Source organism: Notamacropus eugenii, chromosome 1 (genome assembly GCF_028372415.1).
Source record: "Notamacropus eugenii isolate mMacEug1 chromosome 1, mMacEug1.pri_v2, whole genome shotgun sequence".
Lineage (NCBI taxonomy): Eukaryota > Metazoa > Chordata > Mammalia > Diprotodontia > Macropodidae > Notamacropus > Notamacropus eugenii.
In genome coordinates, this window is record NC_092872.1 from 399,517,655 (window position 1) to 399,534,537 (window position 16,883).

Sequence of the window (16,883 nt, forward strand, 5' to 3'; positions counted from 1 at the left end):
GCAGTTAGCCTTGAGGGATAGAGATTTTTATTTATACTTTATTCATGCTTTTCCTTGTGTAGTAGCTAGGGATCTGACTAAAACAGCCTGTTACCTAGAGAGATTAAAACTGTACAACTAAGAGCTCTTCAGTTTAGAGTCAGTACTACTGGAGGAATTCTGATGATGCCTCACACTGCATACAGTTGTTTATGAGGTGTGTTAATGTCTGTCAAATCTCGTGCTTCTTCAACATTCATCTCAGAATGGAAAACCTCAGCAATTGTGATACCAGTGAGCCCTGTCTGAGACCCTTTCCATGGGAGAAAAAATGGGTGCTGTGATCAGGACACTAGTAGAGGGAGGCCGTGGAGGAAGCTATGTTACAAGAGCTTTGATGATATATATCAAGGTGATGAATTTAACTGGCGCTGCAATCCTGTGTGCAGACCTGAGATGAAGAAAGCCAATATCATCAGTTTTCCAGTCAGAGGTAGATTAAGAACCACGTGGAACCATACATACTATCTTGACCTTTCAAAGGTGGGTGCTGTAATCACCATAAAGAACACTGTTAAGCAGAAGTAGCTTCATTACCTTTACTGAAGGGGATCTTATAGTCCTCTGTGCACTGCAACAGAATATCGCAGTTCCCCATCAGGACTGATGGAGCCAGTCATTGCTGCCTGGTAGATCTGATTCCCAGTCTTCGTTTTGTCATTTTTGAGATGACTGCATAAATAGAAGCTGGGGTTTTTTCTCCCATTTTTCACACAATTCTGGACTAAGACACTTCTGGTATCTCTTAACATGGTGTATGCTATGCCATATTCCACACCCGTAGACTGTCTTCTTTCTCCCCACCCCACATTTCCCCTCCCAACTTCTGCAAAGGAGGGAGGATCATTTTCTCAACTCTTATCTCAGACTAAGCTCAGTCATTAATACAATGTTTAGTTTTGTTTTTGTCTTTTTATATTATTGTCATTGTGTTAACCTTTTGAATATTTTTCTGGATCTGAACTGTTATTCTGGTTTTCTGTCACAACTTTTTTTGGTTACGTTGTAAATTGATTTCTTGAGTGAATCCTCAAAGATAATTATGGCTTTAGCTTGGATAACAGAGTCTCAGAGGGCCTAGGCTGGTGGAGCAGATGGGGCTTTCAAAGGGGCCTGTCAGGAACTTGGGAACAGGTGCCATGCAGAGATCTGAGTTGTGCATTAAAACTAGAAGACAGGCAACAGAGCTCTTAGTGTGCAAAGGTGTTCTTAGAAATAGCTACTCTTGAGGACAGATAATTTGTGACCAGTGAATAAAAAAAAAAATTCATCAGTTTCATGTTAAACTCTTGATGGACTGAGAAGTAAAAATTGCATGAGTTAGTAAACTTTACCCTGTTCAAATATATACATGTATATATATTTGTAAGTGTCTAAGATAGATACTCTGAATACTATTGAGTTAAATTGCCAATAATGTCTTTGAGAAATTCTTTTACTCCTATTGATAGTCCCTATTCTTACAGGATTTGTACAGGTGGATGATGGGAGGAAGATTGTTTTTGTCCCAGAATGCTCAATTCCGTTAACAATAGTAAAATCAGATGGAGGTTATACTTATGATACATCCGACTTAGCTGCCATTAAGCAAAGATTATTGGAAGAAAAGGCAAATATACTTATCTATGTGGTAGACAATGGACAGGTGAGTTCATAGATCCCTTTTTGTTTATGTCTTCTGTGAAATTGTAACAGATATTTTACTTTGTCATTTGGTACTGTCTTAAGGTCCTAAACCCTAAAATTCAGAAGTGTTATTTTTGTTCCAACAAAGGTACTTAGATGTGAGCAAGACTATTTTTAAGATCTCTAAAATATAAAGAAATGAAAGAATTCATTAGCTTTTTTGTTTCTTTCTTTCTTTTTTTTTTTTTAAAGATTACGGGTTCTTAAATCTTTTTTTTGTGTGATGGACACATTTGACAATGTGGTAAAACCACTTCTCAGATGTTTTTAAATGCATAAAATAAAGTACAGAGGATTACAAAGGAAACCAGCTGTATTGGAATAAAGATGTAACTTTTTTTCCCCGCCAGGTTTATGGAGTCTTGGAAGTTAGTGAACCCTACTTCAGAAGCCCTATTTTAGAGAATAAGAGCCAATACCTTCTGTAATATTGCTGATAAAACTTTTTTCCCCTTCAACACAAATATCTGGGTAGATTTTCCATGAAGGATTTATGAAAGTAAAATGTAGATGAGCAGTACACAGGATGAAGTTATTTAGAGGGGTTGTTTTCATTGTCAGTGAAAGAAATGCCCATAATAAGAAAACCACAGATTGTTTCTAGTGTTTGAAACATAAGCATAGCCTTAATTTCTTTAATTGTATTACAAAATAGAACAAATAAATGTTTTCATGTTTCTTGTAGGCTTTACACTTCCAGGCAATATTTGCAGCAGCTCAAATGATTGGATGGTATGACCCTAAAGTGACCCGAGTAAGCCATGCTGGCTTTGGTGTAGTGCTAGGAGAAGACAAGTAAGTCTTTGAAGCCTGGAGCAAAAATAGACTGTCTACCTCCCAAATATGTACAAAACAAACCGTATTCTGTTTGGTAGCATGTTCAGAACTAAAGCCTGGTGAAACCCACTGCACAGCCTTGTACCTCTGGGTATGGTTGTTTCCAAGCATTTTGCCCTATGTCTAGCTCTGCTCATAATCATTATTGATCTTGGACCTTGGGTTACACTGAGGTTTATTTTGTGGTCAGTAAAATACTCAGTCCATAAATAACTTAATTAAGAAATTGCTCAGAATTTTAAGAAAAGCAAGTGTGAATTATGTAATTTGTTGAAGTTTTCATTTGTATTGGGAAGGGCCTCTAGAATTTATAAGCAATCATGTTTAAAATAGTATGAAGTTAGCCTGTTGAACATGTTGACTTGATATTTGTCCTTTACCCAATTCTTATTTTGGCACCTCATTAGTCAGATACAGTAATTTAAAATCATAATGACTTTAGGACTCTAATAGACTAATAGAGTGTAATGACTCTCTGCTGCTAGTATATTTTACTTATAGTTATATAATTATAATTCCATTTTAAAACGTTTTTTAAAGAGCAAATATTTTGATCCACTAGCAACATAGTTTTGTGTGTGTGTGTATTGTAATTGTATACACTTAAACTTCACAGATTCTGTCATCTACTGTTTCTAACTGGTTTTGTTCTATCTTTGATTTGTTTACAATTAAAGAAGCACCTTTCATTTTTCTTTTTTCCACTGTCCTTAATTCAGCACTTTGCCCTTCCTTTCTCTCCACCGTCCACAAGTCATCTTCTCTTTTTTTTATAAACTCCTTTTTATTTTGGATTCGGTCCAGTGCAAGAATCCAAATTCTGGATGCTTGAATCTATGAACTCAGAATTTTTTAAATGTTTGCTTTTAGGAAAAAGTTTAAAACTCGCTCAGGTGATACAGTGCGCCTCATAGATCTGTTAGAGGAAGGGTTGAAAAGGTCTATGGATAAACTGAAGGAAAAAGGAAGAGATAAGGTAATTTTAATACATATTGGAGTTAAATAAGCATGTGTTTTGATTTTCTTTGCTTCTTACTATGTTCATTAAGTGGACTGGAAATCATAGGCAGTATGATGCATTGACACTTTATTTTCTCATTTAGGTGGTCTTAGTTCACTCATATTTTGTTGTACATTCTAAAAGTTTGTTAACATATTTTTGATTGTCTCCCCTAAACTACTTTGCTTGAATAGTTGAGATCACCCTGAGTAGAGGTAGAGCATAGAGTAATAGTCCCTAATAATATCTCATATGTACATAGTATTTATTTTCTTACAACTGCCAAATAAGGTAGGTTGTGTAAATTTTATTTTCCTCATGTTACAGATGAAGTGACTTGCCCCAAGTCAGATAGTTTATATAAATGGAAATGCCGAGGACTCAGAGTCGAGCCTTAGAGTTAATAAATCCAGTGCCGTTCCTAGGCTTCAGAACAGAATGAGAAATTGACTAAAAAGGGCAGAGCCAAAGAAACCTTGCTTTGAAGAAAACCACTCTTGTTTTTTTATCTGATTTATCTTGTTTATCACTGACAATTCAATAATAAAACAAATGATATATTGACAAAAGAGGTCACTTCCCCAGAAGGTAATTTCAGTATCTACTCCTGTTGCCACTAGCACTGATGCCTCCATGTACTTTTCTGGATACAGTTGAGATAACTGAATAGTGTTTGGCAAAAAAGAAAAGAAACCCTTTCTCTCTAGTGGGTGTTACTCAGATTAACAGGTCTGTCTATATTCATGTGGCATTTAGTTTTTAATTGTGGGTTCCTACATAGAGCCAGCACAATCAGAAGAAAAGTGGAAAACCTAGACATTAAACTAGCTCCTTCATTGTAATGCCAAATTCAGTTGTACCAGTTGTTTTACTGATTTGACCTAATGTGTTAATGTCATATGTACTTATTCTGGTGGGAAACAAATGATAGGATTACATTTTTCCAAAACCAAATGCTTCATTTTTTCTTCTCTGTATTGTTAAAAGTATTATTTGCAGTTCATTTGACATGATTCAGCTTTAATATCACTTTGCATTTATGATCTGATGTCTCAGTTTGTGGGTGCATAATGTTAAAATAAATGGTTGACCAATATTCATTCAAAAATCCTTCAAATCAAAAAATCAGGTAATTGTGACATCATGTAAACAAAATAGGTGCCAGCTGACTAAACCAGCCTTAATATCTGTGGATAGTGAATTTTATGGCCCTTTTTATGGTTTGATACACTGAGAAGCTTTTATATTGCCATGCATTGTACAGTCTTGCTGGCTAACACTGATTAAAACATTCTGCTGATGTTTTACTTTCAGATTACATAGGACTGTGTGAGATACTTGAAAATGTTGATTTCAGTATCAGAAAACTACTTGTTTCCTGCTGTTACAGACTCTTCTTTTACTTTGTTTACTCAGTAACTTTTCCTTCCTTAAAATACATTCAAATCAGAATTTCCGTCCAATCAAAATTATGGTAACTGTAATGTACCCCCGACTCCTCCATAGTCATTCTCCCTCCTTTAAGGAGTTTAGCACCTGACTTATCAACCATCTCTTGCTCTTACACTATAGAACTTTAATGTCCTTGTGGATGCTTCTCCATTCAATTTCCTAAACCTCCTTATGTCCCATGACCTTCTTTACACCACACCTCAGCCACACATAGCAATAAGTTCTTCATTTCCCAAGCATAACCTGTCATTCCACCTTTCCCTAGGCTTAGTCCCTCCTGCACCTCTTCTTTGGATCCCTTTACTACCTATACTCCTCAGTATTTTCTCTGGCCATTTCCTTTGCTCTGATTTCACTTGTTCTCTCTCTCCAACATCAACCCAGTAGTTAGCCATTTCAGTTCTTCACTGTCTTCTGCTCTTGAATCCCTGACTGCCTTGTTTGTTTTTCACTTGCCAAACTTCAACCTTGGATTACTCCACTTGCCTCCACTCCTACTCATAAGCAGCTGAAAAAAACGCACATTCTAACTGAGCATGTTACAAATTCATGTTCTTCAACTTCAACTGTGTCCCCTCTGCAGTGATCCTTTTTATCCTTCCTTCCCTATCTCATTCCACACAGAATCTGCTCCAGATCTCTTCCCTCCTCAAGGCCCCATCTCTCTTCCTTCTCATTAGCTAAAGCCCCTTTGACTTAACTGTGAGAATTAAGGCCATGGGCTCTTCTCCCATTCTTGTCTGAAAACAAACCCCTAGATCATTGGTGTCAAACTCAAATAGAAACAGGGCCACCAAACTGTACATACGGCTGGACTTAGAAAACCATATTAACATCTCTGTTCTATTTATTTTTTCAAAGTATTTCCTAGTTATGTTTTGATCTGGTGCATGCACCCTGCGTTCATTTGACCCCTTTGCCCTAGAAGACATCCACCCTTCTCTTTACTGAAGTTTCTTATTGACCCTTCTCATTGCCAGTCAGTCCTCCCTACTTTTTGCACCTGATCCCATTCCTCCCTGTCTTATCGAGGAAATTGCATCCCCTGTCATCCTGCTGAATCTGCCTCCCTTTAAATCTTTAGCTGTCTGTTGTCATTGCCTAGACTTCCTCTACTCTCACTTCTCAACCCTTTCTAATCTGGCTTCCGACTGCATCACTTAACTGAAATTGTTCTCTCCAGAATTGCCGAATTCTGATAGTCTTATTTTAGTCCTGATCCTTCTCAATCTGTCACATTTAAGACTGTTGGTTACTTTCTCCTACCTTTCTGACTCTTTGTTCTGCTTTGCTAACTCATTCGTATCATACTACTATGTAATTGTGCATGTTCCCATAAGATCCTGTCCTAGGCTCTGTTCTCTTCTTCCTTTGTATTCCCTCTCATCAGCTTCCATGGGTGTAACTATAATCTCTGTGCATCTGACTTCAAGATCTGACCCATTCTCTGAGTTGTAATCCTATAGCACTTATTTCCTTTTGGTTATTTCAATCTGGAGGTCCTAGAAATATTATTAAGTTCAAGATGTCTGAAATTCATTATTTTCTGCCTATTCTAAACTTTCCAATGTCTGTCAAAGACCCTACCATCCTTGCAGTCTCCTGGGTTCATAATTTAAGCATTTCCTAAGACTATTCATTTTTCCTCACCTTACATATCTAATCAGTTTCCAAATCTTGCTATTTCAACCTGCATAACATATCCTTCGTCCAACCCATTCACTCAGCTCATACAGCCATCACCTTAATTCAGGCCCTTGTCACTTCTTGTTTAGATGAACACACTTGCTTCCTAATTGGTCTCCCTGTCTTGGCTTTCATAACTGCAGTCCATGCTACACATTGCTGCCACAGTTACTTTCCTTAAATTTAAATCTGACCATGTCAGTTTTAACTCCAGTGTCTCATTATTCTCTATGGGATAAAATAACTAAATGGCTTTCAAAGCCATTTACCCAACCTATCTCTCCCAAATTTCCATCTATTTAGAGCATTTTGTAGATATTTGTACCTGTTAACTATATACTTAAACTATATACATACATACACACATATCCATATTTTTTATTCTTGTCATTTTCAGAATGTAAATTCATTGTGAAGGTATAGATTGTTTCATTCTTTGTTTTTTTATCCCCAGTGCCTAGACTTACTGAATAGTAAGTGATCCTTTTTTTCTTAAAGGTTTTAACTCCAGAGGAATTAAAGGCAGCTCAGACTTCAGTGGCTTTTGGCTGTATCAGATATGCTGATCTTTCCCACAACAGGATGAATGACTACATCTTCTCCTTTGACAAAATGCTAGATGACAGAGGAAATACAGCTGCTTACTTGCTATATGCCTTTACTAGGATAAGGTAAAGTGGAGAGTAATACACTTGACATAATTTTAAGTAGAAAGTCAACCTACAAACAAATCTGTTGTTAGAAATGGAAGACATCAGAAAAGTCAGTTCTCATTTTGCAAATGAGAAAGTGGAGGCCTAGAGCAGTTTGGGAGGACACCCATGCCGACCATATAGCTTTGTTTCTCACCAGGTTGCTTTCCAGACTTTATCATTCCCCTGCAATGGGTGCCCACATTGCCCCCTCCCAATGTACTCTACTGCTTTTTAGCTTCCTTTTATGTTTTTTCTTTCACCATTAAATAGTAAGGTTTTTGAGGGCAGAGATATCTCTCTGCTTGTATCTATGTTCCCAGCATGTAGCGTTGTGCTTGATGCAGTTGATGTTGGAGCTGGAACTCAAACCTGAGTCTTCTGACTCTTAGTCTAGTGCTCTCCTAACTGCATCTTGCAGCTTCTCAATCTAAATTCTATTTTAAAATATCCCTAGAAATGTGCAAATTATTATTTCCTCTTTTAAAATAACTTTTCATCTAACTCCTTGGGTTTTGCCTTTATTTTCTAGGCTACCTTCTCTAAAAGTTATTGCTGTAAATACCTCAGAATCAAATCTATCTAGATTTCCTGTTTTAGTTTTATTTTAGCAAGCGTTTCAGACCAGATCATTAGTGTTATGAATTGCATAGTAAAGTTAGTACAGCTGCTATAATGCTCTAGGAAGAAGCACTTACTCTCCTTAACTGGCAGTAATGTGAGTGGCTAATGCACTTTTCTTTATGTTTAATTTTGTAATAAAAAGAATGGTTATACATACCATAAATGAGCAGTGTTCACACAGTAATTTCCTTTCTAGATCTATTGCCCGATTGGCTAACATTGATGAAGAGATGTTACAGAAAGCAGCTAAAGAAACTCAGATCATTTTGGACCATGAGAAGGAATGGAAGCTAGGCCGGTGCATTTTACGTTTTCCTGAGATTTTGCAAAAGATTTTGGATGACTTGTTTCTCCACACACTCTGTGATTTTCTCTATGAATTAGCAACCACCTTCACAGAATTCTATGATAGTTGTTACTGTGTGGAAAAAGATCGACAAACTGGTAAGTGTCTTTATCCTACTTAGAGCAGGATTTGGTGTAGAACATTCAGTATGACATAAAATATTCTCAACAGAAAGTAGTCGTTAGACATCCTAGAATGAATTCTGGGCTTTCTTTATACTGAAAACAATATTCCGAAGACTTATCATCAATTTTGCTTCTACTCCATTCTTTTCTTCCTCTATAATAAAGTATATTAAATTCAAGTAGTTGTTTGTCGGACTGAACTATTAAACTCCTCAGGGAAATCTGGCCATTATTGACAAACAAACATTGGAAAACAATGTAGTCTACCCTTTATGCCCTTGGGTTCCTTAATTCCTCAATACCACAAGCTAGAATGTGCAAACCAAAAATCACTTTTCTATAATCCTGGCCATTAATTTTACATTTTAATATATAATACATATATAATATATTTTAGTACACATGATATATATGATATATTTTAATATTAACTTTTTTTTTTTTTCAAAAGGAAACTTCCAAATTTCTGCTTCCATTTAGAGCCCAGGACACTTTAGAAAGAGCACATTCTTTAAAGAATTTAAGAATACTTCAAAGGACCAAGCTGCTTAAATTGACGATGCATTTTTAAATCAGTTTTAAAAAATTAAAATAGTATTGTGGAAGATAGTAATCCAAAAACTTTTATTTCAGAGTGAGAAAACAAATTTCCATCAGTTGATAATGCCTTTCCATTCCAATATTAAAAGGCAGGCACCATTGTTTATCTTAATAAGATGGGAATGATTTTAAAAAAAAAAACAACTATGCCTTCTTTTTGTTTTCATAGGTGAAATATTGAAGGTGAATATGTGGAGGATGTTACTATGTGAAGCAACTGCCTCTGTCATGGCTAAAGGATTTGATATCCTGGGTATAAAACCAGTCCAGAAGATGTGATTAAACCTGTGTTTGAGACATTTTGTATTTTTACAAAAATGGCTGTTAGTATTCTTTTTTTATAATCATGTGGAGAAGATATTTTAAAAAATAAAGGAAAAAATGCAACTTTCTCTATAAAAGGGTCATTTTTATTTCTGATAAACATATTTATTTATAAGGGAAAAATCATGGTCCACCAGTCCCAAAGTCCATTATTGATAACCTGCCTGGCAATAAGCCACTGCCACTTTAACCAAAGGTGCCAGATACAGCCATTCCCTGATGTGGTGACAAAGGCAAGTCCAAATCTCAGTGGTAAAATGGGAGAAAAGGACTCAAGTGTTGCTTCTTCGCTTCTCTGGCTTTTCAGTCTTCCATCCTTTGCAAATGCCCATTTCTTCCTTCCAGGGAGGAGATATCTATAGACTACTAGTAAGAATCAAAGAATAATGATCCTCTGCACTTGCTTCATCAGTTTTCACTCATTATCCTTCAGACCTAGGGGGAAAATAACAGTCCAAAGAAATGGAGAGCATTTTGTGGGTATTAGTTAATGTATAGATTTTATATATATATATATATATATATATATGTATGTATTTTGTATTTATTTTTAAATTTTGACATTTCCACAAAATTTTGAGTTCCAGTTTTTCCCCCCATCTCTCCCTTCCCCCATTCTTTAATACCTTGCATTCTGATTACCCCTTCCCTCAGTGTACCATCCCTTCTATCACACCCCACCCTTCCCTTATCCCCATTTTCTCTCTTTTCTTGTAGAGCAAGATAAATTTCTATACCCCATTACCTGTGTTTCTTATTTCCCAGTTATATGCAATAATAATTTTCAACATTCGTTTCTAATACTTTGAATTCCAACTTCTCTCCCTCCTTTTCTCCCTACCCATCCCCACTGAGACAGCAAGCAATTCAATACAGGCTATATATGTGTTGTTTTGTAAAAGACTTCCATAATAGTCATGTTGTATAATATTAACTATGTTGCCCTCTATCCTACCCTGTCCCTCTCCTTTTTTTATTTTCTCATTAGACCTTGTCCCTTCCCAAAAGTGTTTACTCCTTTCTCCCATTTGCCTCCCTTCTATCATCCTCCTCACCCCACTTGTCCCCTCCTCCCCTACTTTCCTGTAGTGTAAGATAGATTTTCATACCAAATTTAGTGAACATGTTATTCCCTTCTTAAACCCTATATGAAGAGAGTAAGCTTCACTTTTCCCCTCTCACCTCCCTTTTCTCCTCCACTGAGCAAGATTTTTCTTATCTCTTTTATGAGTTAAAGCCTTCCCCATTCCTTTTCTCCCTTTCTCCTCCCAGTGTTTTCCTCACCCCTTGATTTTTTTTCTTTTTTATAGATATCATCTCTTCTGATTCAACTCAACCTGTACCGTGTGTGTGTGTGTGTGTGTGTGTGTGTGTGTGTGTGTATAAAATCCCTCCACCTACCCAAATACTGAGAAAAATCTCAAGAGTTACAAATATTACCTTTCCATGTAGGAATGTAAACAGTTTAGCTTTAGAAAGTCCTTTATGATTTCTCTTTCCTGTTTACCTTTTCATGCTTCTCTTGATTCTTGTGTTTGAAAGTCAGATTTTCTCTTCAGTTCTGGTCTTTTCATCAAGAATGCTTGAAAGTCCTCTATGTCACTGAATGAGCATTTATTCCCTTGAAGTATTATACTCAGTTTTGCTGAGTAGGTAATTCTTCGTTTTAATCCCAGTTCCTTTGACTTCTGGAATATCCTATTCCAAGCCCTTTGATCCCTTAATGTAGAAGCTGCCAGATCTTGTGTTATCCTGATTGTATTTCCACAATACTTAAACTGTTTTCTTTCTAACTGCTTGCAGTATTTTCTCCTTGACCTGGGAACTCTGAAATTTGGCCACAGTATTCCTAGAAGTTTCCCTTTTCGGGTCTCTTTCAGGAGGTGATCAGTGGATTCTTTCAATATTTATTTTGCCCTCTGGTTCTAGAATATCAGGGCAATTTTCCTTGATAATTTCATGAAAGATAATGTCTAGGCTCTTTTTTTGATCATGGCTTTCAGGTAATCCCATAATTTTTAAATTTTCTCTCCTGGATGTATTTTCCAGGTCAATAGTTCTTCCAATGAGATGTTTCACATTATCTTCTATTTTTTAAAACTTTTGGTTTTGTTTTCTAACTTCTTGGTTTATCTCATAGTCATTAGCTTCCCTGAACTGGATTCTCTCTTTTAAAGAACTATTTTGTTCAGTGAGCTTTTGAACCTTCTCTTCCATTTGGCTAATTCTGCTTTTTAAAGCCTGTTTCTCCTCAATGGCTTTTTGGACCTCTTTTTCCAGTTGTTAGCCTCTTTTTACAGGTGTTGTTTTTCTCAGCATTTTTTTTTTTTTTGGTTCTCCTTTAGCAGGCTGCTGACACGCTTTTCAAGTTCTTCTATGTCCTGGGCCCATTTCATTTTCATTTGGGAGGTACTGGAGGCAGAGGTCTCTACTTCCTCTGACAGTATGCCTTGTTCTTCCTCATCTGAAAGGATGGGAGGAGACACCTGTTCACCAAGAAAGTAACCTTGTATGGTCTTATTTTTTTCCCCTTTTTTGGGCATTTTCCCAGCCAGTTACTTGACTTCTGAGTCCTTTGTCAAGAGGAGGGTCCTAGTGCTCCTCCTCTCCCCAGTGCAGTGCTCAAGGCTGAGGTTCAGATCAGCTGCTCAATTCCCCCAGAGGCTTTAAGCTGAGCTGCCTGGACAACGGACCCAGGCTGCTTCCTCACAGCCACCTGCTACTTGCTGCGGCGGTGGCTGCAGCTGCTGCTGCTGCTGCCACCTGAGGCTAGTGCTGGAGGAACCCCATTCCCCTCTCACCCAGCTGGGAAAGCTCTCCCACACTGACCTTTGGAGCTCTCTTTGTTGCTTGTGGGTTGAGGAATCTGGGACCCTCTCTGCTGGGGATTCTGCCCTGGAGGTCTGTTCAGGTCCTGTTCCTCCTAGTGCTGTGTGGCCAGGGCTGGGCTCCACTCTGCTCAGTGTCCCATGAGATAGACCTTTCCTGTCAGCCTTCCAAGTTACCTTTAGCTGGAAACCTCTTTCACTCTGTTGTTCTGTGATTTCTGCTGCTCTAGAATTTGTTGAGAGTCATTTTTTACAGGTATTTTGTGGGCTGTGGGGGAAGCCCTAGAGTATATGTGTCTTTCTACTCCACCATCTTGGCTCCACCCCTTAGTTAAAATATATTATCAGCTTTCAAATATTGTTTACAAAAGCTTGTCCTTGTTGCATACTCTTGATATGTGTGTGCATTTTCATTGAAATTTAATACACATGGGAAAGTAGATATTAGGGATTATTATTTAATATTTGTACCCTTGTCTTTTCTCAAATAAGTTCCACAATTTAGATAACCTTGTGAATTAGTCCCTTCATAATAATGGCTTCTGCTTTAGTCTTCTGTTTGTACACTTGTTCTGATCCAACTGCTTTTGACTACTTCATTTCATCCATAAATACCTCATGACTTCCCTTGAACTCTTTTTTTTTTAATGTTTATTTATTTTCAGTTTTCACCATTCACTTCCATAAATTTTTAGTTTTTTGTCTTCTTGGTATGGCAATTATATGTTGGTCATGCTTCTTATGAAATTATTTAATCTACCTAACATTTAAAGAACAGTTAATACTCTTATGAAAAGAATTCTCAATAATTACGAAAGATTGCATTCTGCCAAGCTCCTTTATGAGACAGATGTGGTCCTGAAACCCAAACCAGGGAGGAATAAAGCAGAGTGTGAAATAAAAATCTCAGTAATGAATGTTGAAGCAAAAATTTTAGATAAAACCTTAGTGAAAAGACCAGCAATATAAGCCTTCCTTGCTACCCTGCCCTCCCACCAAAAAAAGAGCACGACATCTAAGCTGATTTTATACCAGAGATGCCAGAATGATCCAAAATTAAAGCATTCAGCATGATTAATAATACACAAAAAGTTTTATGATTGCATCAATAGGTAAAGGGATGGGGAAAAGCCTTTGATAAAAGCAGTTATTTATGTTTAATAGTCCAAAACTAAAGGAATGGAAAAGTGTTGCAATTATAATAATGGACCTTTGTTTCAGAGAGAAGCTTAGGGTCATCCAATAAATTTAGCCTAATTCTGGACTGAACATCTATTTGTAGATTCTTAAGGTACATACATTGATGGATGAGCTCTACCAGTGGTGTCAAACTCAAATAGAAATGAATTCCTGCACAAATTAACACCAATGTATTTTTGTTTTATTAAACATTTTCCAATTACATTTTAACAAGGTTTGCAGTGATTCAGAGAGCCTGACACCTCAGCTCAACAGCATGTCCTTTGACTCTCCATCCAATAGCATCAAATGCCAACCAGGTGTCTCTCATGTATGACAGATTTACACAAAATTCTTTGAAAGATGTTATCGAGAAACTGAGAATCACAAGAATAGATCTTGAATTAGAAATCACCTCAGAGGACATTTAATGGATCCCTCATTTTGCAGATGAGGGAAAAGGCATTCTTCATCTATTTGGTTTTTCCTTGTTGGTTAGTTGGTTCAAATTTTGGATTAATGTTCCAGACCTTGATTTAATCAGCCCTATGTCATCTGTAAACAGGAGCATCTAGATGATATCACCATCTATATGGAATCCTTCAATTTGTGTTCTATGCAGGATCTTTAAGATAGCAATAAACATCTCCTTGTATGCTTCATTCAACAATCAGAATCATTGAAGACAATTTGGTATAGAGGGAGAAAACCCTGTCTCTAGAGGTGGAAAAAGAAGCCTGAATCCAGATCCTGAGGTAACTAGGTGGCCTAGTGGATAGAATGCTAAGCCTAGAGTCAGGAAAGACTGAGTACATATCTAGCCTAGGATACTTGGGTGCAGTGAGAACCTGGGCAAGTCATGTAACCCCAACCTTAGTCCTTAACTATAAAATGGGGATACTATTAGCACCTACCTCACAAATGAGATATTATGAGAATAAATGAGAAATAAGATACTTGTAAAGCCCAGTGCCTAGCACATAGTAGAGACACTTAATAAATGCTTGTTTCCTTCTCTCCACCCCCCACACCCCCAAGTTAAACATTTACTACTATTGTGACCTTTGACAAAGTACATCCTCATCCATGAAATGGAGGACTTGGACTAGGTGGCCTCTCTTCTTCTAGCCCCAAATCTATAATGGTCTTATAATTTTTAGCTCATAATTTTAATAAAAAACACATAAATCAATTTCACTAGTATAAGATAGAGATATGGTTAGACAGCATTTCTGAAAAAAAAAAAGATCAGGGGGTGTTAAAGGATTGTTACCTCAATATTAAGTCATCATATTATGTGGTACCAAAAAACCAACACATTTTTGGGATGCACACAGCCATAGGGAGTTTCTAGAAATACAGTCCCTTACACCTGGCTCTTCTCAGATTTCCTCTGGAATATTGTGTTCCATCCTGGGTGAAGGACATTAATAAACTGGCGAGTGTGCAACTACAAGCTTAAGAAAAAGGGTGAGTGGCATTAATAGTAACTAATACAGTGCAATTCAAATTAGAAAAAAATTGAAAGACAAAAACATGATAAAATGAAAAGCAAAACTGCATGATAATTCTCGACTTGCATGTACTCCCAAATACAAGAGATTTTTGAAAAAGATTACTTTAAAAATATACTTTAAAAGGAGACCATCATCTTCCTCAATCAAAATGTAAAATTAAAAAGATTAAAGAAATTAAAACTCAAAGCTCCTTAATATATTGTAATTAATAGTTATGTGGAGATAATTATATCAACTTTGACCATACTTGATTTTTTTTCATTCTTTTGACTTCATTTTATGTTTCTTGTTGTCTCCTGAAGTCCCTAGCTTTCACATAACCAATTTATATTTTTAAAAAATTGTTTTCTTCAGTGAGATTTTCTGTCTCTTTTACCATTTGGCCAATTCTGATTTTTAAGGAGTTGTTTTTGTCAGTATTTTAGTGCCTCTTTTAGCAAACTTCTCTTTTCATAATTTTCTTGCTGCTCTCATTTCTTTTCCCAGTTTTCCTCTACCACTCTCATTTTATATTTAAAATCATGTTTTGGGTCTTAAAAAAAAAAGAACCTCTTTCTGTAGTTCTTCTAGGAATTCTTATTGGGTTTGTGTCCAATCTGCATTTTTCTCTGAAGCTCTGCTTATAGATGTTTTTATGAATTTGTGTCTTGATCTTCCCTATCACCATAGTAATGTTTTATGGTAAGGTTCTTCTTTTGATGTTGTTTGTTTATTTTTCCAGTCTATTTCTTGACTTTGAACTTTATGTTTGAAATGGGTTATCCTTACCCATTTGGAAAGTGACTGTCCCAAACTTCAGGCTTTTATGTCCTACTGTCTTCACAGGTAGGCCTAGGAGCCTCTAAGTTTTAATGTTTCCAAAGCGCTGTGAGAGATTTTGTCACTGCCCTTCTGGGCTGTACTGTGATCCTGACCCAGAAAAAGCCTGTGCTACCTTGTAACTACAACTATTCTTTGTACCATGGAACTATTACCCAGAAGTGGGTAATGGAATAGCCAAATAATGCCCAATCTTGGAACCAGTACTAGCACAAGGGTTCCCTAAAAACTCCTAATCAGGTATTCAATCTCTTTACTCTCGCTGGATTCTTAAGTGCTCCCAATACCACTGCTGCTACTGCCATTGCTGCCACCTACGTGAAGGCCCATAGCTAATGTTCTTGCTGCACCATGCTCCCAGCCAGTGCCCACCCCCAAGTACCCTAGACCTCTTTCTGTCCTTTTAAGCTGTCCTGGGCTGGAAAAATTACTGAGTTTTTATTGATTATGCCACCTAGAATTCAATATGATGCACTTTGTAAAAGTTGTTCAGAGAGAAATGTAGGTAGACAAAAATGCTCCACTTTTTCTGACATTTTGACTCTTCTCCACTTCTTCCACCTCTACTTGATGTTTTTGCTATAAATAGAACCAGAAGAAAGGGGGAAGTTGCAGCTAAATGGAAAGATGACTTCCAAGTACTCCTTAAAGTGGCAAAGGAGTTGGTAAATTTGATTTCAACAAATGCCCAACTGGAGCAAGATCCATGCAATATTTGTTCACCCTATGTCACAGCACCAATGATAAATATTTGCACCAATAAAAATAGTTGCAGCTTATATGCCGACACTGATTTCTAAGAACAAAGTGATAGGAAATATATATAAAAGCCCTCTAATTTAAATTGACATCCACTATGATAAATAAAGTTCAATGCAAAGATGTAAAAGGTGAGGATAGGAATCGATATACAGCAAAGCATGGTTCAGGAAAAAAGAAGTGGACAGGGACTTACAAGTTGTACAGAAGCATCACTGATATATATGCATTTTCTTCAAGAAAAGAATTGGTAAACATGGACATATTGAACACCAAATAATGCTGTAAAGAGCAAAATCTCATAGTCTGCATAAGCAAACCAATTCATCAGAGCTAAGATCTGAATTAATATAAAACAAGAAAGAATAAT

General features: G+C 36.7%; 1 protein-coding gene across 5 annotated transcripts in view; it reads left to right on the forward strand.

Annotated features, from left to right (window-relative positions):
- Nucleotides 1–9,488, forward strand: part of RARS1 (arginyl-tRNA synthetase 1) — a 36,878-nt gene extending 27,390 nt beyond the window's left edge. For all 5 annotated transcript variants that reach the window (XM_072630919.1, XM_072630918.1, XM_072630920.1 and 2 more), the window contains 6 exons: nt 1,506–1,684; nt 2,411–2,520; nt 3,433–3,538; nt 7,199–7,371; nt 8,213–8,460; nt 9,257–9,488. In XM_072630919.1, coding sequence (XP_072487020.1) covers nt 1,506–1,684; nt 2,411–2,520; nt 3,433–3,538; nt 7,199–7,371; nt 8,213–8,460; nt 9,257–9,366 — 926 coding nt within the window. In that variant the 3' untranslated portion in view covers nt 9,367–9,488. The remainder of the gene's footprint in view (nt 1–1,505; nt 1,685–2,410; nt 2,521–3,432; nt 3,539–7,198; nt 7,372–8,212; nt 8,461–9,256) is intronic.
- Nucleotides 9,489–16,883: the final 7,395 nt, after the last annotated feature.